Consider the following 18,372-nt stretch of genomic DNA (forward strand, 5'->3'; position numbering starts at 1 on the left):
TGGTTTCATCCTTCTCCAGTGCGATGGCTACCTTATTATGTGACAATAAGGCTTTCATTTTCTTCTTCCAACTGTTGAAATCAATTTTCCCATCGAATTGGGTGATTTCAACTCGTATAGTAGTCATAGTGTTTGGATTTAGGGCTTGTGTTTAGATTTTGGGTTGGTGTTTGGATTTAGGGTTGACACAATAGGAACCCTAATCTGTTTAGGATCGAATTGGAGTCAATTTCAAGAAATTGACAAAACAATCTAAGGTTTTCTTAGCCCTAGGATCCTAATTTGACTGATTTTCGAGAAACCCCCAATTTGTATAATCTTAGGTTACACGAACAAACAAGGCAGACCAAGAAAACCCTAATACTCGCTCTGATACCACTGTTAAAATTAATCAAACACAAACCTAACCTATTCCTCAAAGAAACACAACCAACACACTTATTCACTGCACAAAACACAAAGAACACAGCCAAGATTTACCATGGTTCGTTTATTCCAATGGAATAAACTACATCCACGTTGAGCTCAATGTAATTTTGAGACTCCCTGCACTATAAGGATCAAATTCTTTACAGATTACAAACAAGAAATGCCAATAACCTAAATCTCTCCACTCACATAACACTCCAATCTACCCGTAATCAACACAATCAAGACAACTGATACAAGCGTCTCTACCAGAAGAATCTACTGCTTCTTTTACCCATAATTCTAATAACAAAACCGTGACCTGATTACAACTTGAAGGAATCAATACTAAGAACCCTAGCATTGACGAATAACGAGAGAGAGAGAGTCAGTTTTTTCGATCTGCTTTCTTCAGTGAAGTTCAACTTTAAATAGGTTGACCATCTGGGCTAGTTTCCACCGTTGGATTTAGCTGAGATTAATGGCTAAGATATGTCACTTAACATAGCTTCAAAACGACAGCGTATAGATCACTCCAATACGACACCGTTTGAAGCTTCACTAAACAATCTCCACCTTGAAGCTTCAACACATCACAGAATTAGATACCTTACCAGTGCAGTTCACCTATAAATTTCTCATCATAGCTCGGTTGTTGCATCCCATATCTGTAGGGTTATCCTCGGTTGGCACCTTTTTCAGAATGACCACCCCTTTATCCACCAGCTCCCTCACAAAATGGTATTTAACATCAACATGTTTGGTCCTCTCGTGATATATATACAGGATTCTTGCTCAAATGTATGACACTTTGGCTATCAGAATAGATAGTGACAGCACCCTCTAGTAGTTTAACTTCTGACAGTAACCCTTGGAGCCAGAGAGCTTCTTTGAAAACATTCGTTACAGCCACGTACTCTGCCTCAGTTGTGGATAGAGCAACGATTGGTTGGAGCTGGGACTTCCAGCTCACACAGTTTTCTCCTAAGGTGAACACGTATGCAATGGTTGATTTCCTTGAATCCTTGTCACCTGCAAAGTCAGAATCTACGAATCCTACAAGATCAAGTGAGTCATATCTTTTTCCATATTCCAAGCCAACATGCACATAACTCTTAATATATCTAAGAAGCCATTTGAGAGCAAGTCAATGTTCAAAACTAGGGTTTGACATAAATCTACTTAAGAGGGAAATTGCAAAGGAAATGTCTAGTCTGGTGCTAATCATGGCATACATGACTAACCAACTACATTTGCATAAGGGATATTTTCCGTATTGATTAAATCAACATCAGCTTTGGGGCATTGTGATTTACTTAACATAAAGTGTCCAGCCAAGGGTACATTCACGGTTTTGGACCCTGCCATGCCAAATCTAGACACTAAGTTTTGCATGTAAGACTTCTGATGGACTTTTAACTCATAGTTCTTTCTGTTTCTGTCTATTGCCATGCCTAGAATCCGTTTAGCACTTCCTTTGCAAGTACTTCACTGTTTGCATGCACATATCGTAGCTGCTGCAACTCTGTTAAAGCCCCAAAACCTTCTTGTATTTTTGCTCTGTCTTCGTAAGGACCTTTGTTGTCCAAGCATCGTACAATTAGACAGCGCAATTTTTTCAAATTCTTGATCTCAACCGGGAGCTCACTCACAAAAGTCCACTTCAAATCAAGAGTCTCTAAGTTGAGAAGCATGCCTATGGACTTGGGAAGTTCTTTAACTTTTGTATTTTTCAAACTTATGTAGTGTAAATGGAAGAGCTTTCCTACTCCATCAGGACGACAATCCAAAGGGGCATTTTCAAAATCAAGTATCTTTAAGAGCTTGAAATCAGCAACAAATTTAGTCATGAAAGACTCAGGCAATTTGTCTACATTGAAATGAAAAAGGAACGGATCTTTGAATTTTTTATGCTCTCTAAAACACCATTAGCGCATTTGTCAATTGAAATACGCCTAGTTGTACTAATGTGACTCAAGTATTTTTCGTTAAAGAAATGACAAAAATCACATTCCTTCATCTTTTTGCGAATAATCTCGTACATTAGATCATGAACTCTACAACTTCCAGCTCATCCAAAAGGTTTTCTCTCTGAAACTTGAACCAAGCTTCTATCAATAAGTTCTTTCATGTATTCTTCAGCAACATGCTCAGATTAAAGGTGGTTGTTGCACTGAACAAAGCCTCAAGCTATCCAGAGGCGAATTAATCTCCCAAATTTAATTTCGTAGCCTTCTAGAAACATACCAAAATATAAGAGACATGGCTTGAGAGGGTGTGGGAGATCATAATAACCTTCAGACAAAACTCTATTACAATCTTCAAAATGGGAATCACTGCTTAATTTTGAGCCAAAATCATCAAGTATTTTTTTCCATTAAAAAAAAAATCTTGCTTTTTCTTGAGAGACGCCCACCTATTGCAACAATTGCTAGAGGAAGACCTCCACATTTTCCAATGATATGTTCTGATAATTCTGCCAAGTTTGGAGGACAACAACCGTTAGAGCCAAATGCCCTTCTACAAAAAAGTTCCCATCCCTTCTCTGAAGACAAGGGTTCAAGCATGTGAATAGTACGAATTCAACAACTGCTTTATTCCATGTCGTTAGCATTACTCTACTATTTTTTTTTTTTTTTTTTTTTTTTTTTGTTATCAAGTAGCATGCTCTACATCTCTCAAAATTTATTTTCCACACGTCTTCAAACACAATCATGTAACATTTGTCCTTTAAATGTTCCCTCTAACTTCATGATAAAATCTTTCTCTTCCATTTTGTCTATCTCCGTTAGAGTGGATTCTATTGAATGGTAAAGTTCTTGTAAATTTTCCTTAGTAAATCTTTCTTCAGTTATTATGAGGTAATTCACAATTGTGACAGATTCTGGCAACCACTGACAGTGGTTGACGGAATTTGACAAGTATAGATCATGAAAGTGTTTTGTTATTTTTTAAACTTTTTTTTTAAGGGGTTTTTATGAATTAATAACCTAGTTTAACAGTAATTAAAAATAAGATAATATTTCTAGAATAATATACCAAACATTATTTGGAGAATAGGATTGGGAATATAGACAAAATAATAAGCCAAAACTGCCCTAAATTGTCTAAATTCTTCCGTCATAAAAAAACAGGAACACATAAAACACAAAAAATTAAAAATCAGTGATATAATAATTACAAAGAAACTTCTTCTATTAAAACAAATTATAGTACCTACTGAATATTTTTGACCCCCTTCTGCACAATAAACATCCAGCTCAATTATTTAATGGTTTTATCACATATACATAATCTGTCGATGATTATCAAGCATACCATTGTTGAAACGCCAAACTTGTACCATATTAGCTCTTACAGGATTAAAAAAGAAAGAAAAAAGAAGCAGCAAAATATTTTGTAACAAATATTTACAAGAAATGTTCCACCATTGGAGACGGACATGGGTTATTCCCATCACTGACATTAACATATTAACACTTTCACGGTAGGTAAGCTTGCATGAGTGTTATGTCAAGAAGTGCTCACAACACAGAAAATGATCCCATACCAACCCTAAGGTGTCCTTAAACATATTAGATAGTATCAGTGTCCACTTCTGCTCCTGGAAATTGCAAAAAAAGAAACAATAACGCATGTAAGATCTTTCATGTACTGAAAGATAAGCTAATGAAAGTGCAGAAATAAATAAAACAGAAGCAATTGCTTGCTCCATATGATTCATTGCAAGCAAAAAAAAAAAAAAATCATTGAACCTAAAACAGCTAAACGTAAAATATTTTCATTATAATCTTCCATGTTGAAATTCTTCATAAAAATTTTGCAATTCATTGAAATTTTCTATGCTGAAATTGTTTTGCAACTCAACGGTGAAACTAGAAACAAGATCTGGAAAACAAGCACTTCAATGATAAATTTCTGAATAGCAATAATTTCAACATTTATTAAGTCCCACATGAAAAGAGAAGGTCAAGTGAAAAAGTTGAATGCAATAAATGACAATTACCAGTATGTCTGAAGCTAATCGCTTCAACTTCAGAGTAATCTCCAATGCAGACTCCCCAGTAGAAGACTTAAAACTAAATCGATCAGCATGTCTTACCTTGAGCCTCAGTGATGAGCTTTCATACAACTTAACTTCTGTGTGCCAAACCCCACTAACACGATACCGAACCCCTGAGTTTGACTTACCTAGGGGCCATCTCAAACCACCCTTCACTCCTGGATCTAAAACGGCTGAACTAATCAGATTTCTAAGGCTCTGCATTTCTTCATCCTGGAAGAACGCATATAATCAGTTTGATCATAGATGTCATTCTCAGGGATAACTGAAACAAATATAAACTAATACTTTGGAGTCTCAAAAGATAGACTACCACAAAAAAGGAAAAAAAAAATCAAATAAGGAACCTCATTGTACAAAGCAAAAGCATTAAATTTTTTTTTTAAGCCTACGAGTTGGCAATTAAAACTTTGATTCTGATGATTTTGTTTTTTACTTCAACCATTTGTTAACTTTCATGATGTCTGGAAGGAAAACTCACATAGATTGTAATCCTCAGTGAAAAGGTATTATATATATGACTGTATGTTTAACTCTTTGAGCTTTGTCTTGTATTTCTTCTTTCTTCATCCTTTAGAAAATAGAGTTTGGCCAGATAAAATCAAGTTATAGAACAAAGATTTCCTTCTACTGCTTTAAAGTTGTTTTTTTCTTTGTTTGAAATGAATAAATATTCTGATTAGTAACAACAAAGATAAAATTAACATGATTAAAACAAAGACAGAAAATAGAAACAAAGTTATGCTAAATTATTCTACCCAAAGCATCTAATGCGTAGGTTTGCACATTAACTTACAGTTAAGTCAGTGACAACACTCTTGGTCCATAGCATCAGCCTCAGGTCTAAATTCTTATCCACGCATGATATGTCTATGACCGTTTGACGAGTATGGTTTAGTTCAATCTACAAGAAAATATCTCTGATTGAGCATGAGGCTCTACATACAAAATAAAGATGAATTTAAAGTGAATATATAATATTTTTGGCAATTCAAAATATAAATAAACAAATGAATCCAATGAGGTACTTAAAATTTCTTTATGTCCCTGATATATTACCCAGATCCAAATCCTATGAAGCAAAAGGCACTCTTAAAGAAGGGCAAATTCAAGTTGGTTCATAATCAGCAAGGTTTTTGCAATTTAACACTCAGGATCACACCTGTAATGGTACATATACTTTGGTTTATGTCAGGGCTTCTTACTCCTGTATAAGCAAGTCCTTTACAAACAATTCAAAAGAGTTGAAAACTATTTCTTTTTTCTTCTTCTTTTAATGGTGAATTCAATTTAAATGTTTCTAGGAAGACTACAAAAAAAAAGGTCTTAATCAGATTCTAAAAATTTCTATCCTTATCCTGTTTCATCTTTTCTTGTTTATAATATAGTAGTTCCATCACTTTTTACATCAAAATTCATCTCACAAACTCAGTTCAATCCATTTTCTTTTTATTCAAAAACATACATATAGGTACTGCTGACAGCTTCATTTACCTCTACAGTTCCTGGTAGAATTAACTTTAGCAAAAGCCTTGTTTCATTGACTTTTCAAAAGTAACCAACTCTGAATGTTTAAGAATCATGATTATCAAATTGAAGCATTGACCTCCATCATCCTATTTTCACAACACCGATTTATTTTTATAATAGGTTAAAATAAGTTAAAATAATGGCGACATTCATGCAAAATCTGATATATTATCCACATATAATGTAAGTAACAGAAAACTTGCCTTATAGAGCTCAAGCATTTTATCTTCTTTTACTCTACATTTGCATAAAATTGTCTTTCGTCATGCATTGTCAATCACCTAGAAAATGAAATTTAAGTCAATAGCTATATTATATGAAGTACAAGTAACATGATTGTAATAGACAGGGGTTTAGAAGAACAATTACCCAGATATAGTATACATCCTTATCTGCTTCAAAATCAACTCCTACTTTTGGCACAACTTCACTTATAATGTTTTCCATATAAGACGTAGGAACATTTGTATAAAATTGTCTCCGCAATTGTTTCAGAGTGGTTTCAGCTATTGGATCTTTTTTGACCTTTTCTATGTTCACAGAATAGTTCCTGCATCACAAAGATTAATCTTATAATAGCTGCTTAGTCCAATTTTTTTGTCACCAACTATTAGTACATATGTTTGCTTCACATTACAAACTAATTGAGCCACAGACATGACTAGAAGGGGAAATACATTTGGTACATAGAGTATCATCATTGTATGGTTAGAAATAGGCCAGCCAGCAGATTGATTGTTTTCCCAATTAATATGTTATGTGACTGGTCAGTCAAGAAAAAGTCAGGCTGGGGAAATGATAAACGAGTTACTAGCACCAACAATCAAGCAATTCTCAGGTACGGCAAGGCATCAACAGCAGTGCTAGATATGTGCTTTTGCAAAGTGTTTCCATCTTCACAAAGGACAATGAAAGGGTTTGAGTGAACTAGTAAATCATAACAAAAAAAGTCGCCAATTCCAAGGCAAAGAGGTAGCGTGCATGATAAATCATTGTTTTAATTTTCTTTACTTTGGCTTTTTAAGAAATATTACCCGAACTTTCTGATTCACTCCTATCCCTTCCATGGGAATAGGTAGGGGACAACCTCATAATTTCCCTCTATTTCAACTGCTAATTCTTAATTGACCATAAGATTCTATAAGATTCTCGTAACAGTCTCAGTCATGTTGGCTTATGTAACATTCCTAAAGAAAGACAAATCAAGGAAGCATTATATAACATTCAAGCCAATAAAGCAAATCAATTCTTTACCCATGAAAAAGAATTTTGCCAAATCTAGCGACTAATACTGGCTTTACTTTCTCCAGCTCTCTGCACTCCATTTTGTTCCTCAGATTGTTAAAAGAAGTCAATAAATCTGGCCATGCATTTTTAGCAACAAATTCCCAAGGTCGTCTTGATATATTCCCTCCCACTTCATCATTACCTACAAACAAGAGAGAAAACGATCAGTACTACTACTTTAAACACTAGAATGAAATTAAAAAAAAAAAGTATAATAGATTAAGATAATACTAAACAGGGCATAACACCACCTTTATCTGCATGATTGTTCACTAAAACTAAGGACTTTTCTCCTATAGTCCGCTGAATGGGTTCTGAAATCGGCTCAAGGTGGACAAATGAAGGAAATTGGTGATTATCATCCAAATCAACAACGAACCATCTGTATACGCATTGGTCTGCAAAGATAAGTTTCCCAACCCTGTCTACATTATGCTGAGATGATCTCAAGTTCAAATCTCTCTTGAAATGTGGAGCAAGCAGCTCTGCAGTTGGAGATGGACGGTTCGAATCCTTTGAGTGTCGCTTGTGTGGTGGAATATAAGCCATAAAGATATAGCAACAATCTTAAACCCTGTTACAGTCAATCATTAACAACGGAACTTTGCCGAATAAAACCACTTTCCCAATTAACACACAATTCTTGCAAAAATCAACAAAATAATAGAAAAACCCAAAACCTCTAATACTCTAGCCTCAAAACCTCTGAAAATAATAATGAGAATTAAAAATAATAATAATAAAAAAAAACACACGCAAGAAATTTTCCTAAGTCTTCCCTCATTCATTGTTACTCTTTTCTTTGCCATTTTTATGTAGATTCAGTAGCATCTACAATCACAAAAGAAGGTGATTATTATGAGAAGAAAGAAAGAAAATCTAAAGTTTTCAGACATAAGTCGTCAAAACATATGATCCAATAACTTACAAACAAGTGAAAATCATTGTAACCTAAAAATTTGACTTCAAACGAGATACAAACTCTCAGTCTATCTCGAATTGGAAATTTAAGTGCGGTTTAAGTTAAGATTTTCAGTCAGGCTTTATTAACAGTAAAGATTACACCAAAACAAAAAAAAATATGAGCATAATATGACATGCAGGAAAGGGAAAAAAAGATAAAATACCGGAGAGTTCAAAGGGTTTAGAGGGTAAAGTGGATGATCTTGAACAGGCAGCCAAGAAATACAAGAAACGCAGCCATGTGCTCTTTCATCAAGAAGATATAAAAGTGGGGTTGAGTAGAAATACTATTTCTCCACTATGTAGGAAAGAGAGTGCCACTCACCAATCCAGTACAAGGAGGAAGGTTGGTAAAAACTCGGGTACAAACCGCTCCGACCAGGTCCAAGAAAGTCCAAAGTTAATGAGGTTTTATGTTTGGGCCTCAATCAATATCAATTGGGCTAGTACTTCACACTCCAAAAGCGTAGGCCTGGGCCTGGGCCTGCTAGAAGTTAGTAGTAAGGGTGGTTGTTTGGGTGTTCTCTCCGACGCTCAAGTCAATCTATAGTCAAATTACCGATTTATTAAATGTGCATTTACTTTAGAAAAATGAGAAAGAATATTTCTTCCTTTTTGATGAAAAAAGTGCCAAGGTCCTAGAGTTTTTTAATGTCTTGAATGACAAATATTCATTTAATTTACTAGTAAACTTTCATGTGGCGGGACACGTATATCAGATCAAGGATGGTTGTGATTTTATTTTTCTTAAATTTGACATACCAACTCTTGTCCTTAGTGGCCCCCGTAGACATACCTTCTACCTCGAGTGGATCTTAGGAGCAAGTTGGTATTAGATAAAATAACTTAGAATTTAGTGTTACTACTCAAAGAAAGCGCCATATGTCCTATCAAGGATATTGTGAAATTATCCGTGAACAAACTATTAAACGAATATTTAGCACACAGAGATATATGCAAACACTGTAAGTTGAAAAGAGAAATAAGATTTGGTCATGTTTTCTTTCATGGAATTAATTGATTATTAGTGTTTTACATTCAATTAAGAACACCAAGAAAGAAACATATGATTAATCATGTGGATGGGAGAAATTTGTGAGGACTTTGTTAAAAGGGAACAGAGGAAAACAGAGGACTTTGTTTTTTTATTGGCGAAGCTTTCCACAATGGTTTACAATTCATTGACTTTTATTGAAAGAGTAAACATAAAAGTCTTTTTATAAAATCAAGTAATCAACCAACAAAAATTGCTGAGCTTGGAGAACTAGCTATAGTGGGGAAGAAAATTTGATCATTACCATGTACTATCGCCTCAGTAGTCAGAATATTATCTTGGAGGGCGAAATTGAAGCTTAGAAACAATACTTTTTAGCAGGTTCATAGAATAAAATTCACCAAATAAATGGAAACATGGTACATCAGGAGAGCTGCTTACTATTGGCAGAGGTGACATACTTTCTTCAACTTCAAATGGAAGTAGCCACCATTAAACTTCCACTAAAAGAGAAAAATCTCAAGACAAGAAATTAAGTTTATGTGCACTAGGATATCATCTTAGAAGGTGAAATTTAACCTTAAATACAATATTTCAAAGTAGATATTACACGGAAAGTTTAAGAAAACTCCCCGCCCTACAACATGGAAATTACAAGAGGAAAACATTGACAGTAGATATTGCTTGTTGATAACAAGCAATACTGCACCATTATTGATGACACTACACACATGAATTACAAGCAATACAAATCCTTTATTACAAGAAAAAGCCATAGTCATCTTGGGTGATAACAGGAAAATATGGATTCATCAACATCATTCTTCATCTGCTCGTGAAAATAGAAGATTTACATCAGTAAGCTAAATTAATTCATAGGATAAGTAAAAAAACAAAATGTAAAAAAAGAAAAACAAACTAATAATTTCGTTTCCAGTAACCGAAGACTTTTTCGGCATGTTACAGTAACAAAATTGCTATTAAAATAGTCATCTCTAAACGATCTATCTGTCTATATAATTTTAAACTGGAAAAATGATTGCATTTAGCTGGGATCTAACCGAGAAAGCGCAGCCACCCGAACTTTCACCATCAGATCCTGGCCAAATGTTGCACATATTGCTGGCAAAAATTGCACATATAGATGGATCGTTAAAATTGAATTATTTTGATACCAATACTGTTACCTAATATCCTAGTTAGTAAATACGGGTATGGCCAAAAAAGGGTACCGAAATTTTACAGGTATAACACGGCAAACGGTGAAAAATAAGTTTATAAAAATTCGGCCATAAAATTCGGATACGAAAAAAATACGATACGGGTATATACGGGTTTAATACGGTGCATTGTCAATAATACGTTTTGAAAAATACGGCAATATCAATCTTAGTGTTAATAATTTTATGGATTACCTGGCTAAAATCAATATAGTATTTTAAATGCAAAGTATTTAATTAACCAATAACACAAATATACAATATATAACTGATATTCAAATTATAATCTCTAGACTCAAACACAATATTTAGTCATGATTCTTTAATAATTTAAAACTTGATAAGTTTGATATTAAATGCAACTAATTTTAACTTCCCATTAATCCATCAAGAAATAAAATTTTGTCTCACAAATCTATATAAAAGATTAGTGTTACAATAATCTAACTATTATTTTATACCTATAATATATGACAGTTTTTTTTTTTTTTCACAATAAATCATTATTTTAATATCATCAATCCAATCTAATTTATTAGATAGTATGAAAATAATTTAAGAATATAAAATAATTTTGTATGTGTTTTGAGTTTAAAATGTAAAGGTGTGGGCAGGAAAATGGATGTCAATAAGTCATTTTGAGTTTTGAATTTTCTGAGAGGATTATTTTATATTTTTATTCTCCTTTTCCAATAAAACAAATGGATGTCAGTGGGTAAATCAGTGTGAAATAGGCGGGAAAATGGATGTCAATCAGTTTTGTTTTTTTTTTTTTTTTTCAATTATTCGCGAATTATTCGGATACTCCAAAAATTCGCGAATAATTCAGCAGCTCTTTGGGAAATACTTGGATACGTGTTTTATACGCATATTTACTAATTAGGCCTAATATTACCAAAATAAATTCCAGTGACGGGCCTACGGCTGCCAGTAGCGGATTCCGGCAGTCGAAACTTTATCAATTAATTAAGGTAATTTAAATCAAATAAAATACAAGAATATTTTTATTATGATAATTAGACTTGTGTATTTATTAAAAAAAATTCAGATAATTGATGATTAATTACAATTACTACCATATTAGAATTAATCCAACTATTAAATTATAAAAAAACCTGAACTAATCTTTGCCCGTAAAGAACATTTATGTGAGTGAAAAACTTTCTCTTCCCTAATCGATACCATTGAGATATAACTAATTGTCCTAGTTTAGAGAATGTAACAAATATTATGAAAGAAATTAAACTTCATATCTTAGGCATAACCTAATATTTAATAGCAGAGAAGTGAATTTAAGAGAAACTTACTATTCAAAAGGCTTACGTGTTTTAGGAAATTGACCTATTGATTATGTGATGGGACTGCTCGTTACTCAGCCTCAATTTCTTCAATAAGCTCCTCGAAATCTTCTACCGAAAGAGATGACAGTTGTTTACTAGTGTAAAAAGAGTAATCTTTTTTACTTGTTATCTGTTTATAGTTGACATGTACTTGTGCAATGTGTTTAGTGACATTCTCCCAATTCTCATTTTTTATCATGCAATAAACCTTCTTCAACATCATATCAAATACAAGTGTCTTTAGCTTATTGAGATGCTCAATTCCAGTTGGAATCTCCTTCAACAATAGGCATGGTCCAATCACCAGGTATGTAAGACTAGGCATTGCACCTTTCTCTATCATCATGCATTTCAATCCTTTGAAGTTGTAGAGATACAAGCGTTGGAGCTTTGGAAAACAACCTTCTTTGAAATGCAATTGTTCATCATAGTCATGCACATAGAGGATAAGCACCAATAAATTAGGTAGAGCTTGAAGGATTGTCATGGAATCATTGGTTGATCCATTCAACCACAATTCTAATCTGGTTAGGTTTTGAAGTTTAGGAATCCAAACTGGTAGCTTCTTGATATTCACACTCAAGTCCAAGCGTTGAAGACATTGCGGAGGAGAAACCATGGATTCTATATCAAAAATCTCTTCTACACTTGTCAACATTGATATACTCAACTGCTCAAGGTTTTCCATATTCTCGACAATAGAAAACAGATCCTTCACATCTCTATATCCAAGTTCAACGCCCAACTTTCTCAACTGCTTTAGCATCCTAAGCTCATCAAGCACTTCAAAATTTGCATGCACTTGAAGTAGCTTATTCAACTCCGTTAAAGCCCCAAAACCTTCTTGTATTTTTGCTCTGTCTTAGTAAGGACCACCATCCCAGCGTCGTGCAATTAGACCACAATTTTTTTCAAATTCTTGATCTCAACTGGGAGCTCAATCACAAATATCCACTTCAAATCAAGAGTCTCTAAGTTGAGAACCAAGCCTATGGACTTGGGAAGTTCTTTAACTTTTGTATTTCTCAAACTTAAGTATTGCAAATGGAAGAGCTTTCCCACTATATCAGGAAGACAATCCAAAGGGGCATTTTCAAAATCAAGTATCTTTAACAGCTTGAAATCAGCAACAAACGTAGTCATGAAAGACTCGGGCAATTTGTCTACATTGAAAAGACAAATGGAACGGATCTTTGAAATTTTTATGCTCTCTAAAACACCATTAGCACATTTGTCTATTGAAATATGCCAAGTTTTACTAAAGTGACTAAAGTCTTTTTCATCAAAGCAGTGACAAAAATCACATTCCTTCATCTTACTGCGAATGGTCTTGTACATCAGATCAGTAACTCTACAACTTTTAGCTCGTCCAGAAGGTTCTCTCTCTAAAACTTGAACCAAGCTTCTATCAATAAGTTCTTTCAAGTATTCTTCGGCAACATGCTCAGATGGAAGGTGGTTGTTGCATTGGATGAATCCTTCAGCTATCCAGAGGCGAATTAATCTCCCAAATGTAATTTCGTAGCCTTCTAGAAACACACCAAAGTATAAGAGACATGACTTGAGAGGGTGAGGGAGATCATGATACCCTTCAAACAAAACTCTGTTGCAATCTTCAAGATGGGAATCACCACTTAATTTTGAGCCAAAATCATCAAGTATTTTTTTTCCATTCAGAAAGAATCTTGTTTTTTCTTGAGAGAAGCCCACCTATGGCAACAATTGCTAGAGGTAGACCTCCACATTTTCCAATGATATGTTCCAATAATTCTACCGAGTTTGGAGGACAACAGCCGTCAAAGCCAAATGCCTTTCTACAAAAAAATTCCCATCCCTTCTCTGAAGACAAGGGTTCAAGCATGTGAACATGAACTATTGAGAATGGTACGAATTTAGCAACTGCTTTATTCTGTCGTTAGCATTACTCTACTGCTTTTTTTTTTTTTTGGTTATCAAGTAAAGCATGCTCTACATCTCTCCAAAATTGAATTTTCCACATGTCATCGAACACAATCAGGTAACNGTATAATGAAGCTCTTGGATTTTTGGTTAATGGTGTAGATTTAAAGTGGACTAGAGTTTGTTACATACTCTCGCGTGTATATAAGACACAAGTGTACCTTAGTTTTATTGAATTGAAAAAGATGGAATAAGATAAACTTCTTCTTTTTCCAGAATTCTTTTACTTTCTGCTCTGTTTTTCATTTCTTTTTCTGCTCTGTTTTGTTTTTCCTCTGTTCAGTGTGAGTGAATCAGGTAGTTTTACACAACTAATTATTAGAGAGAGAAAAAACTCAAACTCAATTTTCCCTGCCCACATGGAATTTCAAACAAAAAAAAAAAATATGTTGACTGGTAAACTAGTAGGTTTATAAGAACATTTCTGAACTTATTTTATGTGTAAAGTTCTCTCTCTGAATTTATTTTTACTACAAATAATACAAAAATTAAATGGTCGATGTTTTTCAGAAATTGTTTTTCAGAAAATGACATATATATATATAATTGATGCAAGAAATTGCATAAAAATAATTAATTGAAGTTCCCCTAAGTGCAACTAGCCAACTACTGTTCTAACCCATACGGCACCCCATAATTAATTGTTTAAAAGATTTTATGAACCCACTCAACAAATCTTGTTCAATATGCGCTTCAGCAAAGACCTTCTTTAGTTGCCTCTTCTTTAGATTATTAGAATATATGATTTGATTAATTGAATTGATTGAATTTTATGTTAAACAAGTCCTTGCCATGTATGGTTGTAACACGTAGCAATGACTCCTACCCAGGCCTGCAATCGAACCGAACATGAACGAACAGGCCCGTTCAAAAATCGTTCGATAAGCACGTTCGATTGTTCGTGTTCGTGTTCGTGTTCGTGTTCGAACGAACATAGAATGTGTGTTCGTGTTCGTTCGATTAACAAAATTCTTGTTCGTGTTCGTTCGATTAACAAAATTCTCGTTCGTGTTCGTTCGTAACTTGTTCGTATTCGTTCGACTAACTTGTTCGACTAACTCGTAAATACCTGTTCGAATAACTCGTTCGATAATTTGTAAACACCTGTTCGAATAACTCGTTCGATAACATGTAAACACCTGTTCGAATAACTCGTTCGATAACATGTAAACACCTGTTCGAATAACTCGTTCGAATAACTGTTCGAATAAAAAATATATACCAACTTTTCAATTCATTCTCTAAAAAACAAATATACAACAATTTATAATTCATACCCATTTAATTCAACATTTGAAAATAAACCAACTCTCTATCTATATTTATATTTTAAATAAATATAGATAGAGAGTTGTTATGTATAGTCTATAGAAGTATTATAGCAATCAAAACACAAAATCTGAATTAATAAAAAATTTGAACAGATCATGATACTTACTGTCCCTGATTTCAGACTTATGGCAAACGATATATATATGAAAATGCATAACTACTTCATATTTCATTAACTGCTATAAAGTACCCCAATCTCTATCTATTGAATCAAATATTTTCCAGACTGCTCCACCAATAGATTAATTAGAATTAACGGATCACCACAACTAAAAATAAAAACCATGGATAAATCACAATACAATGAAACCTTTTTTTCTTCATGTATTTCTACAATGAAAGAAAACAGTCATATTAGTACCATTACATAGAATTTAAACAAACTGTAAAGAGACTGGATAGACATTACAGCACAACCAAAAGGATTCCAAGGAGTGAACATGCCACGATATAGTATATAGTGTGAACCTACAAAGAAAAAAAATTGAAAATCATTAGTAATAATAGACTGATTTTAAATATGGCTACACTTAAAAACATAATCATATATCAATATACTTGATTCAATTGATGGAAAGATCAATCTCCAATTTCTCCTCTGTCTAAAATACAAAAAGAAAAAAAAATTAAGTTAGAATAAATATCAAACCATTAAAATAATTAAATACTTATATAACTTAAAAACATAAATCTTACTTTGCTCTTTTTCTTTATTCCATGGAGATTGCGACACCAATCTCCACCACAAAGTAGCACTTCTACAGTTGTCGGAGACAATGATGATCGATAAGGGTCAATAACTCTGCCACCAGCACTAAAAGTCGCCTCCAAAGCCACCGTGGTTATAGGAATGGCTAGTATATCACGAGCCATCCTAGATAAAATCTTATGCTTCATGCTGTTCGCCCTCCACCACACTAGTGCATCAAATGTGTTTGTACCTGGTTGACAAACATAACATGACTCCTCCAAATAACAATCCAGCTCTGACTTTTCTGAATGAATATCTTCATCCTCAATAAGATAATGCTCTAAATCAAATTCCCCATAAGTATGACTTCGGTTCCTACATTCATCTGAGTAGACATGCTCATTCCAACATTTTCTTCATTGTTGGAAGAGTGGAATTCCTCTACATATTCCTTGTACAACTCATACAATGCATCCCGTACTTTGGTGATATTTGCTCGTGCTTCAGACTCGGGATACATTCTAGGGAAAGAAACTTCAATCACCCTCATTTTATATCTCGGATCCAAGACAGCGGCAATCGACATCAACAAATTAGATTCACCCCAATATTTATCAAACTTCTCCTTCATCTTTTTCACCATAACTCGAATAAATTCATTTTCATCTGTTGCCTTTTTATCAAGCATTTTTTTTATCCGAAAAACCTCATTTAAAAATATATTAGAAGTAGGGTAATCACTCCCAGAGATTAAATTGGTCACCATACTAAAAACTCCCAAAATATCACATACCTTCTGAACTTTCTCCCAATCCTCATCACTAGGAGAGTAAATAAACCCAGAGTCCCTGTCTTTTGATCTGGGAAACTATTTTTAATTGTAATGCAATTACCATCATCTCATACGTCGAATTCCATCTTGTTTTACAATCTAAAATCAACTTTCGACTAGGCAACTGTAGTTGTTGCACAATCGTGAGAAAATTTGGACCCTGCTCTCCATTGCTTGATGTACCACCCACTGTCATGGATTTTTTTAACAATATCCTTAATCTTAGAAAGGCCATCTTGAACCAAAAGATTCAAATATGTGCACACAACGCACATGGAATAGCTTCCCTCCACAAACCAACCGCCTGGTTACTGAAAAATTCTCTCTTAAGTTTTGATTGCTACATCATTACTAGAAGCATTATCGACAGAGATAGTGAACACCTTGTTTTCAATACCCCATTCCTTAGACATTATACAACGAATCAGCAATTTGAACACCCGTGTGAGGAGGTCAATATGTACAAAGCTCAATACCCTTTTCTGCAACCTCCAGTTACCATCAATAAAATGTCCAGTTATAACCATATATTCTATTTTCTGGTTACGTTACCTCCCAAATCCGTCGTCAAGCTTATCTTATTGACATTCTTCAAAACTTCATTAAATTCTTCTTCTCAATCTCAAACACAGACACACAATCTTTTTTTTTGTTGTGCGCGATATTTTTTCCCACTCAGCATCCCGCTTTTTTGCATTAGATTGAAACCTTCTTCCTCCAAATGGTAAAAGGATGCCTCATGCATCATGACCCATTGCGCAACTCTTTCCCTCATCCTCGCCATATCAAATTTGCCATCCCAAAGAACAGGGGGTTGTGACTCACCAGAACTTGAACTTGTGGAAAAATTGTTGTCCACCACTATCTGGCCTTTCGTTAAGCCTTTTCCTGAGACATTCCTCTGAATGTCGTTTAAGTTGAGTAGTGGGCCTCGTTTTCGTAGCACATAGATTATCTTACAATGAATGCATTGTGTCTTTACCTTTCCATCGGGCAGTTGTAACACCTCTTTGAAATCATTCCACACCGCCGATGTCTTTGCCCTCTTCTTCCTTCCAAATGCGTTAACATCACCCCCTTGGGTCTCCTCTTGTTCTTGACTTGTTGCTTGTAACCGAGGTAGAACTAATTGTATTGATTCCCTGTGGTTGGGGCTTCAAGTCTTCCATTATTTCACTGATATTTATATCATGAGAAAGAATTCACAATTGAAATGATTTACAACATTGAAGCTGATGATAACACAAGAATGTAAAATGATTTCGAAATTAAATTTAATACCTCCAGAAGCAATGGATGTTGAAATGCACACAAAACACCCTCCCTCGGCCTTCTCGGCTTGTCTAGATGTCACAGTGCTGCGTTACAGGTTAGCAACATAAATTATTTGTTACAGGTTGCAACAAAACATCAGGTATATCTAGCATCTCTAAAAGGAACTCTCTATGTTACAGGGTCAACATAAATTTTTTGTAGTAGGTTTGTTGGTATTGCAACAAAACTATAAAGGGTTTTTCTTTAACTTTAATCAGTCTACAACTCATAGAAACAAAATTAATATCAATGATCAAAATAGGAAAATCTGTAATTGCTTATACAGCTATTATACTTGAGTCGTCTTAACTCATATGAAAGAAACAATAGATATATGGAAACACTCATGTTATGTCAACTGCAGGTTAGCTATTATTGAAAAATACGAGCAAGTTTACATGATTTTTCGCTTCTTTTATAGCCCTAGAAACTTGCAATC

General features: G+C 34.2%; 1 protein-coding gene across 2 annotated transcripts; it reads right to left on the reverse strand.

Annotated features, from left to right (window-relative positions):
* Positions 1–4,292: 4,292 nt before the first annotated feature.
* Positions 4,293–8,560, reverse strand: LOC116138888. Of its 2 annotated transcripts, none has more exons than XM_031424563.1 (7): positions 8,416–8,560; positions 7,540–7,862; positions 7,256–7,430; positions 6,371–6,551; positions 6,205–6,282; positions 5,268–5,375; positions 4,293–4,684 (listed from the first exon to the last, which is right to left on the reverse strand). In XM_031424563.1, the coding sequence occupies exons 2-5, from the start codon at positions 7,835–7,837 to the stop codon at positions 6,265–6,267; spliced, it is 672 nt and encodes a 223-aa protein (XP_031280423.1). In that variant the 5' UTR covers positions 7,838–7,862; positions 8,416–8,560; the 3' UTR covers positions 4,293–4,684; positions 5,268–5,375; positions 6,205–6,264. The 2 variants fall into 2 exon arrangements, with proteins under 2 accessions (XP_031280423.1, XP_031280424.1); XM_031424564.1 differs by lacking the exon at positions 4,293–4,684 and adding an exon at positions 4,848–5,042.
* Between the last annotated feature and the right edge of the window lie 9,812 nt (positions 8,561–18,372).

Source organism: Pistacia vera, unplaced genomic scaffold, assembly GCF_008641045.1.
Source record: "Pistacia vera cultivar Batoury unplaced genomic scaffold, PisVer_v2 Contig344, whole genome shotgun sequence".
Lineage (NCBI taxonomy): Eukaryota > Viridiplantae > Streptophyta > Magnoliopsida > Sapindales > Anacardiaceae > Pistacia > Pistacia vera.